This window comes from Aotus nancymaae, unplaced genomic scaffold, assembly GCF_030222135.1.
Source record: "Aotus nancymaae isolate 86718 unplaced genomic scaffold, 86718_ANA_hifiasm-v0.15.2.pri h1tg000010l, whole genome shotgun sequence".
NCBI classification, from domain to species: Eukaryota; Metazoa; Chordata; class Mammalia; order Primates; family Aotidae; genus Aotus; species Aotus nancymaae.
In genome coordinates, this window is record NW_026988421.1 from 30,831,801 (window position 1) to 30,846,245 (window position 14,445).

At 36.6% G+C, this 14,445-nt stretch overlaps 1 protein-coding gene across 6 annotated transcripts in view; it reads right to left on the reverse strand.

Annotated features, from left to right (window-relative positions):
- CUTC (cutC copper transporter) overlaps positions 1 to 14,445 on the reverse strand; it is a 42,834-nt gene that overhangs the window by 16,997 nt on the left and 11,392 nt on the right. For 4 of the 6 annotated variants that reach the window (XM_064373979.1, XM_012439446.3, XM_064373980.1 and 1 more), the window contains exons 4-8: positions 11,928 to 12,137; positions 11,224 to 11,259; positions 8,198 to 8,331; positions 4,557 to 4,584; positions 324 to 429 (exon numbers count right to left, since the gene is read on the reverse strand). In XM_064373979.1, the coding sequence (XP_064230049.1) occupies positions 324 to 429; positions 4,557 to 4,584; positions 8,198 to 8,331; positions 11,224 to 11,259; positions 11,928 to 12,137 (514 nt within the window). Of the gene's footprint in view, positions 1 to 323; positions 430 to 4,556; positions 4,585 to 8,197; positions 8,332 to 11,223; positions 11,260 to 11,927; positions 12,138 to 14,445 lie in introns of those variants that run through there. The other 2 variants (XM_012439448.3, XM_064373981.1) reach the window with 2 other exon arrangements.

Sequence of the window (14,445 nt, forward strand, 5' to 3'; positions counted from 1 at the left end):
TAACGTTGCTACAGGAAATCATACGCAAATGGGCACATGTGCATAGCTGACTCATTTGAAGCTAAACTGTGGAATTTGTTTATTATAACTGGTCTAAGTTCAGCAATGCCTTTACAATGCAAGGTTCAACTATGTTCAAAAGAGCCTGTTTCTTTAAGACAGGACAAGAATCATATCAGAAATGTTTTTCAACTACAAAAACAACTACAGTACTTATGTAGTAGTCACAACATTCCGTTAATAATGTCACCATCTTTTCCTATTTCGGAGAAGGTAAAAATTAATCTCATTCTTCTTATTGGAATCATAGAATACATTTTTACCGAAACTTCATTCCTGAGTCTCTAGCAGACCGAGCAGAACAGTGGAATTCTGTAGCACCTGAACCCTCAAGGATCCTTTGCAGATTCTTATCTGTTATACCACCTCCTGTTGGAAAGAATAAGTAACACATTAAGTAAAACAGAATTTTGCGTAACATTTAATGAATAATGATTGCTTGCTTTACTTGGAATCCCCAAACTGAATTTCTCATTGATTCGAAAATTAGTCTCTCCCTATCAAGCTAGAATGAGATTAGAAAAGTGATAAAAGAGATATAGACTCTGGGGAAGTACCATTAAGGTTATAGAACATGTATGATAGAATCTTGCCTGGATATTGGCTAACATAACAATGCTATCCCTGCTCGCCCCTGAATTAAAGCAAAATCAAATTAAAATGAAAGGTAAGTACAGGTTTGAGGAAAAAAATCTACAAAAGCACAACCTCAGAGATGTGCCTGAAAGAGAACCTCTAAGGTTCTGTCTCTAGCCCAGGATTTAAAGAGTACACTGACTTCATTGGAAACGGAAAAATGCAAGGTATTATACAGGTTATGAGTTATAATATCAGCTTCATATTTTATTTCACACAAGAATCTGATTCTACTTTATTAAAACTGTACCACCAAATATTTTATGATGACATTTGTTTTGATGAACAATCTTTTAAATATTTATATATAAAGAATCATATTCTGAATTGGTGCCAGATTATAAATACGAAATTAGTTTACTCATCTTTATAACCTTATCTCACTATAGGATGTATTCAATATTTTAAATATATGTACTTTGCATCTCAAGCTTTAAAGGTGCTGAAATAACCTATCTTTACACACTCTTTGAGACTCATTAACTTGTCTTTTTTTCCTTAGTGGTACAGTAATATCACTCAGTCTTAAGAAATAGAAAAAAGGCTGGGTGTAGTGGCTCACACCTGTAATCCCAACACTTTGGGAGGTGAAGTGGGAGGATCACTTGAGCTCAAGAGTTCGACACCAGCCTGGGCAACATGGTGAAACCCCATCTCTATAAAAACATACAAAAATTAGCTGAATGTGGTGGTGGGCGCTTGTAGACCCAGCAACTCAAGAGGCTAAGGCAGGAAGATCACTTGAGCCTGGGAGACAGAGGTTGTAGTAAGCTGAGATGGCACCACTGCACTGTAGCCTGAGTGACAGAATGAGATCCTGTCTCCAAAAATAGAAAAAAAAAAAAGAAAGAAAGAAATAGAAAACACAAAAGCTGAGTAGATTTAGACTGAAATCCTGACTTTATCAATGTAGCTCTTCACAGCTATGTGATCTCAGATAAACTACTTAAATCCATTGACCTCAACATTTCCGCCAATAAAAGAGGGGTAATACTGCCTACCTCATAAGCTTATTGTAAGGATTAAGAGATAAATATATTATTTCCTTCTATTCCTTCTAACAAATAACAAAACATCTGGCCACTGAAACACATGTTGCTCAGTAGCAACTTAAGTACATAGGTAATACATTTTTCCAGACACAGACTAACACAGCTTTATGATTAAAAAGAACCCCACAGAACTAGTTTAATATTCTTCTCTTTATAGATGAAGAAACCAGAGCTTAAGTATGTTGTAGGCTTCATTACGGAAGTTCCTAGAGGGTAACTACCTCTTTATATTTCCCAGTGATTAATACTTATTAGGCATTCAGAATGACTTACCTAGGAGTTTTTACTTGCTGGTACTTATTCACATGAAATTCTAATAAATTTGTTTATAAGTCTATTCTGTGAGGTCCCCAGGTAGGACTGATTATTTAATTTCTGTTTTCATATCTGTTACACAATTAGTATATAATATACATAACTGTCATATAATTAACATTTGATTGGTAAGGTTTGTTAAAGAAATTAATCACAAATATTTTTGTATGTAACATCTTCTGACCTGAGTCAGCTTCTTGAGAAAGTAGTTTCTTGTGTAGCTTTGCATCCCAGGTAATGCCTTGCACACAGCACGTAACAATTGCATATTAAACAAAGGTACTCTTAATGTCAACAATTGTCTAAGTATTATTTGCCAAGACTATATATATTTCGTACTAAATGGAAAAGTATCAACACTCAGAAAGTCTCTTTAACACTCCTTGATAAACCAAAAAGGACCTCAATTTGACAAATAATATATACTTTCTATCTGTTCCTGTTTTAAGGACTTGCTACAGGTCAAAGGCTTCCTCAATATCTGACAATACTCCTTTACATGGCCTTTTTTTTTTTTCTGACACAGGCGCTTGCTCTGTCGCCCAGGCTGGAGTATAGTGGTATGATCATAGCTCACTACAGCCTTGACTTCAGGGCTCAAGCTATCCTCCCACCTCAGCCAACACAGTAGCTGGGACTACAGGAGCACACTACCATGCGCAACTTATTTTTTTACTTTTTGATAAAGATGGTGTCTCACTATATTGCCCAGGTTCATGGCCTCTTTTTAAAAGTTACTCTTTATCTAGGTATCACTATTTTGAACCCTGGTCAGTCTTGGCATCATTAGTAGTGAGATGATTAGAGACTGAATACTTTCTGATGTGATGTCATGTAAGTATGCAGAATCACCCATAAGGTATTCTTATCAAAAATGTTTAAGCTATGATTTAACTTATTCAAACCTTATGATTTAACTATTAGTTTATAGGATACACAGAGGCACGAGGAACAAGTTAAACAATATCAAGAGGAAACAATCTGACAAACCCAGAAAGTAGGACATTTTACAGGGTAAGTAGTCCAAACTTTTCATTTTATTTTATTCTGAGATGGAGTCTTGCTCTATCGCCCAGGCTAGAGTGTAACGGTGCAATCTCGGCTTACTGCAACATCCACCTCCATGGTTCAAGCAATCCTCATGCCTCAGCCTCCCAAGTAGTTGGGATTACAGGCACACGTCACCATGCCTGGCTAATTTTTGTATTTTTAGTAGAGACAGGGTTTCACCATGTTGGCCAGGCTGGTCTTGAACTCTTGACCTCAGGTGATCTGCCTGCCTTGGGCTCCCAAATTGCTGGTGTGAGCCACCAGGCCCAGCCCAAACTTTGTATATGCAACTTTTTTAAAAGCAAGAAAAATAAAAGGAAAAACATCTATATTAAAGATATTTTAAAATACAATAGAGCTGGGCATGGCAGTGTGCAACTAGTCCTAGCTATTTGGGAGGCTGAGGTGGAAGGATCGCTTGAGGCTAAGAGTTCAAGTTCGGCCTGGCCAACATAGTAAGACCTCATCTCTAAAAACAAACAAACAAAAGATAACCAAAAATGTAATGCTTGTTCCTTGACTGGATCCTAGTTTGAACATATCAGCTATAAAAACCATTGTGGGGATAACTGGAGAAAGTTGAGTATTAAATGTTTATTTTGATAGGTGTGACAATGGACTTGTGGTTATTGCAAAATCCCACCCTTTTTAGAGATGTATAAAGATAAAATGTCATGATGCTTTCAATTTAAATTTCATAAAATACCTCAGGATAGAAAAAGATGGGACAAATTTGGCAAAATGTTAAATCTAGGGAACAAGCATATGAGTATTCATAATGCTATTTTCTACTTTTTTATATGTTTGAGAAACTTAATAAAAAAGAAAAATTAAGATCGTCTTTATATTTGCCTCACTCTTCTAGGTTGTATTGTTTAATTCTAATTCTTTAGAAACTGCTCCAACTGTTCATTTCTAGTTAGCCATTATGAACTTAACTAATCTTACGGTTATCATCAGGATCATATTCAATTCTGGTTACAAGAAATAATTTGGCAATCAGAGATTTTCAGGAACTGAGAGAGTATCATATTTTACCTAAGAATGTTGCCTAAACTTTTGCTTAAACCTGTTCATTAGGACATTTGTCTCAAACACAGTATAGCAGCATCAAATTTGATGTGCCTCACCAGAGACAAACATCTAAATTCATAAAATTCTATGTAATGGGAGAGCAAATATGGAGAAACCTCAATCTCTATCTACTTCCTTATTTGCTCCTCTTTGAGCTAATCCCTATTAGAACATTTTCCTTCTTATCTAAATTTTTAAATTCAAGCACAGACCTCCCAGTCTTGGGTATTTTAATCAGACTACATATTCTCTCTGAAGATCATGTACTAATATGTAATGTAATACTCTCTCTCACATTTTCCTGCCTCGTTTGCTCTTCTTCCACTACAGTTCAGTGTTATGCTAGTGAATTGATAGATAAATAAATACCTGGCATTACCACAATCCTGCCTTTTGCCTGAAAAAAGAAAAAAAAAGTAAATTTTAATATCTTTCTCTTGAATGGGATAATAAGGCAGTGAGAATAGAAACATGAGTCAGAATATATTAAATTTTAAAAATTACTATAAATGCTTAATTTTCACTAGATCTTCTCTATTCCTTTGGGATCTTGGACAAGTAAAATGTCCAGCATAATAAATTTGTCTCTAGAAAGTTATCTTTTCAAAAAGTCATTTCCCCCCCGTAAGTGCCATTTTCTCCCTTCCCTTCTTCACCTATTAAAATTGTATATAAGCCCCCAATTCTAAATCATATTTCTTTGTGAACTTCTGTATGTACTGATACATATATGTACTTATGTATGTGATAAAATCTGTTTTTGCTCCTGCTAATCTGTCTTCAATCAGTTTAATTTGCAGACCCCAAATAACAAACCCTGAGGATAGAAGAAAAGTTTTTCCTCCCTAACATGGTGAATAAGAGAAAGTTCCTACTCACATGGAGCTTACACATTCAAGGTAGACGAGACAATACACAGGTATACTTATACAATAAAATTCCAGGTAGCAATAAGTATAACAAAGAAAAAAATAAAGCAAGGTAATGAAAGTGAGTGAAAGAGGGGAGTGGCGATTTCATAGAATTTAATAATTGTTAGAGAAATAAATGGAACAAGGATGCTTCATATTCTCAAATGGTATGAACAAAGCATCCATAAAACAAAACACTGACTACCTAAAAAGCTGAAATCACTTCAGAATGAAAAAAAGTCACATTTGCCTGTTTCTTCCAAATCAAGGCTTTCCAAAACATAGAGAAATAATATTTTTAAAGAAATAACTTCTGGCCAGGCGCAGTGGCTCACACCTGTAATCCCAGCACTTTGGGAGGCCGAGGTGGGTGGATCACGAGGTCAAGAGATCGAGACCATCCTGGCCAACATGGTGAAACCCGTCTCTACTAAAAAAAAAAAAAATACAAAAAATAGCCGGGCGTGGTGGCACGTGCCTGTGGTCCCAGCTACTCAGGAGGCTGAGGCGGAAGAATTGCTTGAACCCAGGAGGCGGAGGTTGCAGTGAGTCCAGATTGTGCCACTGCACTCCATCCAGCCTGGCGACAGAGCAAGACTCTGTACAAAAAAAAAAAAAAAAAAAAAGAAAGAAATTCTATCACTTCTTTTTGCCTTCCACACAAGATTATTTAGAAGTATATGCTTACCTAAGACTATCAAAGTGATTTAATAACATACAGCAATTACTATCAGATTTAATAATATAGAACAATTACTAAGTGCTATAACCTGAAGAAATTCCTCCTAGTTATTCCAGGAGGTAGGTGCCATTATTATCCTAACTTTGCAGAAGAGTAAGTTGAACTTTAAGATGGTCAGGTAATATATCCATGGTCACTACTACTAAATGTCAAAGCCAGGGCTTAAACAGACTGTCTAATCACAAAACCTATGTTTTAACTAGTATGTTACACTGCCAGGTAGTTACTTCAGTAAAGTTAATGTATGAGAATATTTGAGTAGCTCTTCCTACTAACCAATGATTAACATACAAAAACACTCACACACACACACACACAGTGAACTATGGCAATTATATCTTATTCTTTACTCCTTAGTGAGTAACCTAATAAAACTGGAAAACTAATTCATCAACTCTTCTAAAACACTTTAGGCCTGCCAGCTGCACCAGGAAAATAAATACTTTAATAAGGTTTTCAAGGCTCTGGATATCATTATCTCCACATTCAATATTCCGTCCATTCCTCAGTATTTTAAGTTATGCTTGTTTTGTTTATAGCCTTTGCTTATACTATTTCTTCTGTATGAAACAATTCCACCAACACTTCACCCTCACTCCCCACTGCCCCAACTTTTACACAGATAACTCTCAATCATCCTTCAAATGAGTATAACACTGCAGTCTGAATATCTTTTCTTCTGGGAAGCTTCCTCTAATTATTGCCAACCTTCATTTCCCTAAATTTGGGGTTAATTCCTCTCCAATGTACTCCTATAGTACCTTTTAAAAATAGAGCTCTCTTAAAATTGCCTGCTCCATTAGAAGTTCCTGTTCTGCACTAAATGGTAAGGGCGGTGACTATACACAGAAACGTGCCCCTTGGTTACTACCACAGTACAAATGTCCTGCATCTAATATATATTTAATAAATGTTTGTCAAGCCATTATAACCCAGAATAGCAAAGTCACATTGGCTCTTCAGGAGAAATTTCTTAAAATTATTTTCGTGGCTATAGAAAAGTGAAAATAACAAGAAGTCTTCACAGGAACATTAATACTATTATTAATAATAGCAGCAATACAATGAAATAGTATACAGCAATGAAGATGAATGAAATATAGTCACATTCAACAGCATGGATAATTCCCACTGGTTTGCTATTAAGCCAAGGAAGCTAGACATAAATACTACATATGATTTTATTTAAATTAAATAAAATTCAAAAACTGGTAAGTCTAATCTATGATAGTATTAATCAGGAAAGTGGTTATTTTGGGGGACTAGGGAGGCATAGTTTTGCAAGATGGAAGAGGCAGGCCTTCAGACGTGCCAGTAATGTTTTCTTTCTTGACCTTCATGGGAAAGAATAATTAAAAGGTATACTTGCTTCCTGATAATCCAAAAAAAAAAAAAAAAAAGCAGCAATAATAGAACCTAACATTATTAAGACCTACTATATACCAACCACTGTGCTAAGCCTCTTACATATCTCATCTCTAGCAATCTTCTGAGAAACTCTACAAAAGAAGTATTAAACTCATCTCAGTTTCACACAGGGGAAACAGAGGCTTAAAGATTAACCTACTCAATATCACATAGCAAGTATCAAACCTGAGTCTCAAACACATGACTCTCTTATCTCAAAGTCTATATTCACTAATTTATAATGCCTCTGGACTGATGTCAGAAAAACACAGATATACTATAATTACAAAGTCACCCTCTGAGTGCTCTACAAATGATGCCAGCTCACCAGGAGAACTCATAAAAGAGAAACATATATTTCCTTCTATATTGAGAGATAGAAAGAAATAAGATTATAATTTTAGTTTTGGAATTTATCTCCAGATGATAATTTCATATGGGATCCCCTGAATATACATGGGCTGTATAATGAAATATTGAAATCCCCTAATATACATGGGCTGTGCAATGAAAAGATGTGGCTTAAAACTGCAATGCTGGCTGGGTGCAGTGGCTCATGCCTGTAATCTCAGCACTTTGGGAGGCTGAGATTGGCAGATGGCTTGAGCCCAAGAGTTCAAGACCAGCCTGGGCAACATAGCAAGACTTTGTATCTAAACTAAGAAATGAAACTGTAATGCCAATGGGAGAGGAAAGGTAAAATCTGCTCTGCTTATCCAAGTTAGATCAGATCTCTAGGCACTATTGATGTGTAATTTGATATTAAAAGCCTTGATTATTAAAAAGGCTCATGTGAAAAAAGTAAGAATGATATACATTATTGCCTGCTTGCTCTTTCCTACAGAGTAACCACAAAGTCAGTAATATATAGTTTCACAAATTAGTTAAACAGAATGTCAGGAGTAACCACAATAGAGTCTTAGGGGAAAAAAAAGAGAAATTCCATGTACCTGCTCTATGAGTCGCTTTATTAGGGGTAGCCCTTCTAATGCTGAACTGTCACATCCACTGGTCAACACTCGTTCAAATCCCAAGGTTAAGAGGGTCTCCAGAGCTGCCATTGGATCATGAACCATGTCAAAGGCTGAAATAAAGAAAATTGATGTGAATTCTGAACAGATATCCTTTAATGCACTGCTTCCCAAAATGTAGCATACATGCAGTGGCAGGCTGGACCTAGCTTGTGTGGCTTACAAAGGCCAATTATTAAACACTCAATAATTCTGTAAGTCAGACTGTTAATCCACTGGCAGCCTGAAATTAGTGAAGGTAGGGCCAGGTGTGGTGGCTCATGCCTATAATCCTGGCACTTTGGGAGGTGGGCAAATCACTTGAGCCCAGGAGTTTGAGACCAGCCTGGGCAACATGGCAAGACCCCATATCTACAACAGAAAAATCAGCCAGGCATGGTGGTGTGCACCTATAGTCCCAGCTACTTGAGAGGCTGAGATGGGAGGATCACTCAAGCCTAGGGATTTGAGGTTGCAGTGAGCTGAGATTGCACCATCGCACCCAAGCCTGGATGACAGAGCAAGACCCTGTCTCAAAATAAAAATAAAAATTTAATTAATTTTAAAAAATTAGTGAAGGTAGAGTATTTAAATCACAGAAATTTAAAAATGCTACAAATCAGGGCTCTTTTTTCTAAGAGCTGGTTTATCAGCACACCACAGTCTGCATACCACCACTGTGCATGATCATTTTAATAATGGTACACATTTAAAGAGGCATATTTACTTAAATGCAGATAAGAAATGAAAAGTTTTCAATTTACAGTAGTTATAAAAGTTTCTATTGAAAATAACTTTACTTAAGTTTCTTTTCACATTTTTTTAAGCTCAGGGGTACAAGTGCAGATTTGTTATACAGGTAAACCCATGTCTTGAGAGTTTGTTGTACAGATTATTTCATCACCCAGGTATTAAGCCTAGTACCCATTAGTTATTTTTCCTGATCCTCTCTGTCCACCCACCCTCCACCCTCCGAAAGGCCCTAGTGTGTGTTGTCCCCTTCTATGTGTCCATGTGTTCTCACCATTTAGCTCCCACTTATAAGTCAGAACATGTGGTATTTGGTTTTCTGTTCTTCTGTTCGTTTACTAAGAATAATGGTCTCCAGCTCCATCTATGCCTCTGCAAAGGACATGATCTTGTTCTTTTTTATGGGTGCATACTTAAGATTTTATTTAAAGAAAATCATTAAATAAATGTGCACAGGTAGCACTCATATATGGTAAAATTTTAAATGTGATAGGCAGGTGAGTCAAATTTAAGAAATTGTTCTAAGGCTTCAGAAAAACTGGACTAGGTAGAATGAAACACTGTACTCAGCAGTTCTAGAAAAAGCCTTGGCTCACATTCTCATTACTGACTAATACTTTGGACTAATCTATTAACCCCACATACTCAAGGTTCACAGCATAAGGATAGTTGTTTTCAACAAACTATATGAAGTTTCAATTCCATCCTACTTTCTAAGAGACTTCTACCCTCCTCAGAGCCCTCAAAGAGTAAAGTGGTACCAGGAAACTGAAAACAGAAAACCTACTTCTGCTTTGGTTCTCACACTGCTACATAATATAGAAGTTCTAACCTGTGGTGGATTAGGTGGTAGTGGTCCTCTGGGATAGACCCCTTCATTTCACCCTTTAGTGTATGTAGGCAACTAAATCTACCACAGGGGATCTACCTGTTTTGGTGGCAGCACCTTCTCACCACTATAACACTATTGTGCTATCTCATTAAATACATTAATGAAAAAAATGTGGAACCCAAAAATTGTACAAATTTTGAAAATAGGAAAATATTTTTGCTAAACCTATTGGAATAAAGAAAAGAATAGAAATTTGAAGCAAAAAAATTTTTTTTGACTGTAGATTTCTTTTCATGTGCAATGGCAATGCTCTCTGAAGGCAAAATAGACACTTGTTCTTCCATTTAACCAAGATGTAGCCAAAGAGCATAGAAATTATAACTACCTGATTTTTTGGCTGGGTGCGATGGCTCACACTTGTAATCCCAGCACTTTGGGAGGCCAAAGCAGGTGGATCATGAGGTTAGGAGTTCAAGACCAGCCTGGCCAAGGTGGTGAAACTCTGTGTCTACTAAAAATACAAAAATTAGCCAGGCATAGTGGCAGGCACCTGTAATTTCAGTTATTAGGGAGGCTGAGGCAGAGAACTGCTTGAACCCAGGAGGCGGAGATTGCAGTAAGCCAAGATTGTGCCACTGCACTACAGCCTGGGCAAGAGATCAAGATTGCATCTCAAAAAAAAAAAAAAAAAAAAGAAAGAAAAGAAATTATAACTAACTGATTTTTTATAGGAATTATTTCTTTGTAAGAAACTGTCACATTAAAAAATCATTGTGATGCAGATAAGCTATAATGAAAAACAATTTGTATACCACAGTGGACATCTGTTCATTGACTAGATAGTCAATATTAGATAGCGTCTGTTTCTCCTTTCTCCCTTCCTAATAATATCCAATTTTTCTCCAGATCCCCAACTTTCTCTTCCCTTAGGAAGTTTATATCTATGAAACTTCACCTCACTGCTAACCCCAGGGATAGTTTTGCCTGGCTTAAGATAGGCAGTACATTTCATTTCACCAGCGACAACGATTTATTCTTCTGGGGTTGCACATGACCTAATACAATCTTAGTTAAAATGAATCTCAGGATTCTTGCTTGGAATGTTGTGATAGGTACATGCACTTGAAGGCAATACTTATTCCATCCCTCTCTCTATTACATCCCACCACCGCCAACATCCACTTTTAACAACTTTTCATAACCAAGGCTTCAAATTTTCTAGAAATTGCACATCTCTACTTTTATAACTTCTAGTCCCAGAATCTAAAAAACCAGTTGGTAACCTTGGAACACTACAGAATTGTGTTCCATAAAAAGGCTGTGGCAGTTGTTGAAATTAGAAAACTAACACTGTTCAAGAACTTCTAAAATGAAAATGACTCACCTCGGTGGAAAGTGACTGGCAGAGGACGGCCAATAGCTATAAAAAGAAAGTCACATAACAACATGAATGAAGATGTCATCGCTGATTACTACATACAGAATTCTCCATGTTAGCTGAAACTTTTTAATACCTTCTCCTAATGAGACAGTAAACTAACAATAATAAAATGGCAGCCTTAAAAATTCAAATGTCTTATCTTTCCACAAATCTCTGATTTTTACATAAAAAATGGTTAGGCCTTAGCACCAAATGAAAATCATTTAAACTGACAACCATAAGGACAGCACTACATCTATTACTTGCCCCTCTGAGGACATTTAAGAAATACTTTGGCCTAGTAATATAGATAGTTTGCTCTGTCCTCTTCACATCTTCCAACTTGGTGGTCCATCCTCATCAGCTATAACAGCTTTTGAAGTTCTTGGTGCAGTAATTAAAAGAACCATGGTAAATTTCCCTTAAATTTCTACTCTATGAGAACAGTAGCAGAACCTAATCAATAGCAATTAATGTGAGTTAAGAAGGCTTTGCCATACATACACCCCACCCCAAACCTCTAAATAACTACTATTTGAAATACTTAGGTTAGTATAAGTGCCTGTAGCTGTGACTGCAAAGTCAGTTTTGTGATGATGTTTTTCTATATTGGGAGCATAAATACAATTATCATTAGAGGCTTTTAGGTCGTAGATACAAATTCTTACCCATAAGGGACATACACAGCTCTTTGTCAATGTGTCCATCTTCAGTTAATGCCCCAAATACCAAACCATCAGCACCATAAAGCTTGGCAAGACGAATGTCAGCCTTCATCACCTCAATTTCACGATCTGAATACAAAAAATCACCTCCACGTGGCCGAATCATCACAAAAACTGGGATCTGAACACTCTGCTTCACTACTTGAAGGACACCTACAAGAAAAGAAAGCAGACTAAAATTATGTGAGCTAAAAGCTCAAGAAAGCCAAAGATATATTATTGGTTATTATTGGTAATTTATATTTGCTCTTGTATAGTACCTCCAAAAGAAAAAGGTGGAGTTGACTAAGGAAACCAGAGAAAGAGGGCTCTAAAAGGAAGGAGGACACTGAGAAGAAAAATGTATATATGGTAGAAGGTAAGTAATAGCAAAGGGTTAAACAGAACAATTTCGAATACAGAAGATACTACAGTTTAAAAGCACTTGTCAGTTGACTCAACAAAAATCCTTATGACTCAGAACCCTTTTATTGGTATGTGACATTTGAAAGTGCAATAACTACCAGGCTCAATGTTCTGCCAGTACATTATTCCCCAAGATTCAATTTCTTCTTTCTAATTCATTACAGCTCTATTAAAAACCTACTAGAGAGATGGTTAAATAGCTTCAAAGTTCATATTCCTTTAATGGACAAAGAGATTTAGCAAAACCTTTTTTTTTTTTTTTGAACAAGACACGTGAAAAGAAGCAAAGTTCTACTTGTGATTTTATGCAGAGATCTATGCATAAAAGCACCTAACCATGCCATAATATGTTACTAGCTCATAAACCATCAATAGTATAGGGCTGTGACAAGCTCCATCAGTTGTTTACCCAGTATGAATTTCCTTTTTTCTTGCTAAAAGAACCCCAATTTTGCATAGAATAGCAGTTGTCCAATACCAAGCAATGAATTATAGTTGGTGTTACAAAAACAGACTGTACTCAAATTTACAGACATGCTCTAGGGATTTTAGAATGGCCAGGAATGCCCTCTTTTAGTGGGAAGATTCCAAAGGGCTGTTGCAGACACAAACCTTTTACATTAAATTATGCTATTATCTACCTCAGAATAGCATAACTTAGGAGACCAAAATTCATATAGGGACTTCTGCTTTTGGCCAAGACAGATTAACAGTGACTGATTTACCTTCCCACCTATAATAATAATAATTAAAATTTTAAAAAGACAAAATATATGAAACAGTGGTTTGCAACACTGGACAGTGAAGGGCAATGATCCTTGGAAGTGGTAAACAATGAAGTCAATAGGTCAATTCTGACTGACCCAATTTACTGCCTTGAGAATTTCTAAGCCAAAGCACAGGGATGGGGGACCTACATGGAACCAAAAGAATTCCCTGAGTTAAGGAGACAAAGCTGAGAGTTCAGGAAGACTGAAGTAGCAAGAGTTTGTAGGAGAGGGTACAGGGATGACAGAAAGACAACACTGGAGTAGCAAAGACTATCTAAATGGTTTAAAAAAGGGATTTTTAAAAAAAAAGCTAGGCTTGGTATGGTGGCTTATGCCTGTAATCCCAGTGCTTTGGAAGGCTGAGACAGGTGGATTGCCCGAGCCAAGGAGTTCAAAATCAGTCTGGGTAACACGGTGGGACCCCATCTCTACCAAAACAAACAAATCAAAAGATTTAGCTGGACATGGTGGCACATGCCTATAATCCTACCTACTTGGGAGGTTAAGGGAGGATAACTGCTTGAGCTCAGGAGTTTAAGAACTGTACACATAGCTGTAGTGAGCTATGGTCACGCCACTTCAGTCAAACCTGGACAACAGGGTGAGACCCTGTCAAAAGAAAAGAGAAGAAAAGAGAAGAGAGGAAGAAAGGAAGGAAAAAGAAAGAAATAAAGAAAAGAGAGAGAGGGAAAGGAGAAAAAGGAAAAGAAGTAAGAAATAGAAGAAAGGAAGGAAGATAACTCTGGAGGTCTGCAGAGAACCTCCTTTAATATTCAGCTGAGTACTGACTGGTGCATGCATGCAAAGAAACTATGCAAGACCTGAGACAGAACCACTAAAAAGGATTAGCAATAATGTGCCTGTCATTCATACCAAGCTGGGAATAATGCCTGTTTCACCAGCCAGACAGGAAAATTTCAAGATTCTTGGGCACCGGGTAGAGTACACAGAAGAATCCTGAGTCAGTAATAAGGAATAATTAGTTCTGTATTAACCACTGCCCCAGACTTGCCCAACAAATCTTAAAAGCAAGACCCAAAAAGATGAAATTGTTTTGGAACATTTGTAGGAATTCAAGAATGTCTAGTAACCAATAAAGTAAAATTTATAATGTCTTGCATCCAATAAAAAATTACCAGGCAGGAAAATAAGATATATTATTAGGTGATAAATCAAATGAAACAAACCCAGAACTGATGCAGATGTTAGAATTAGCAGACAAGGTCATTAAAACAGCTATTGTAACTTTATTCCATATGTTCAAAAAAGTTAAGAGACATCAGAGA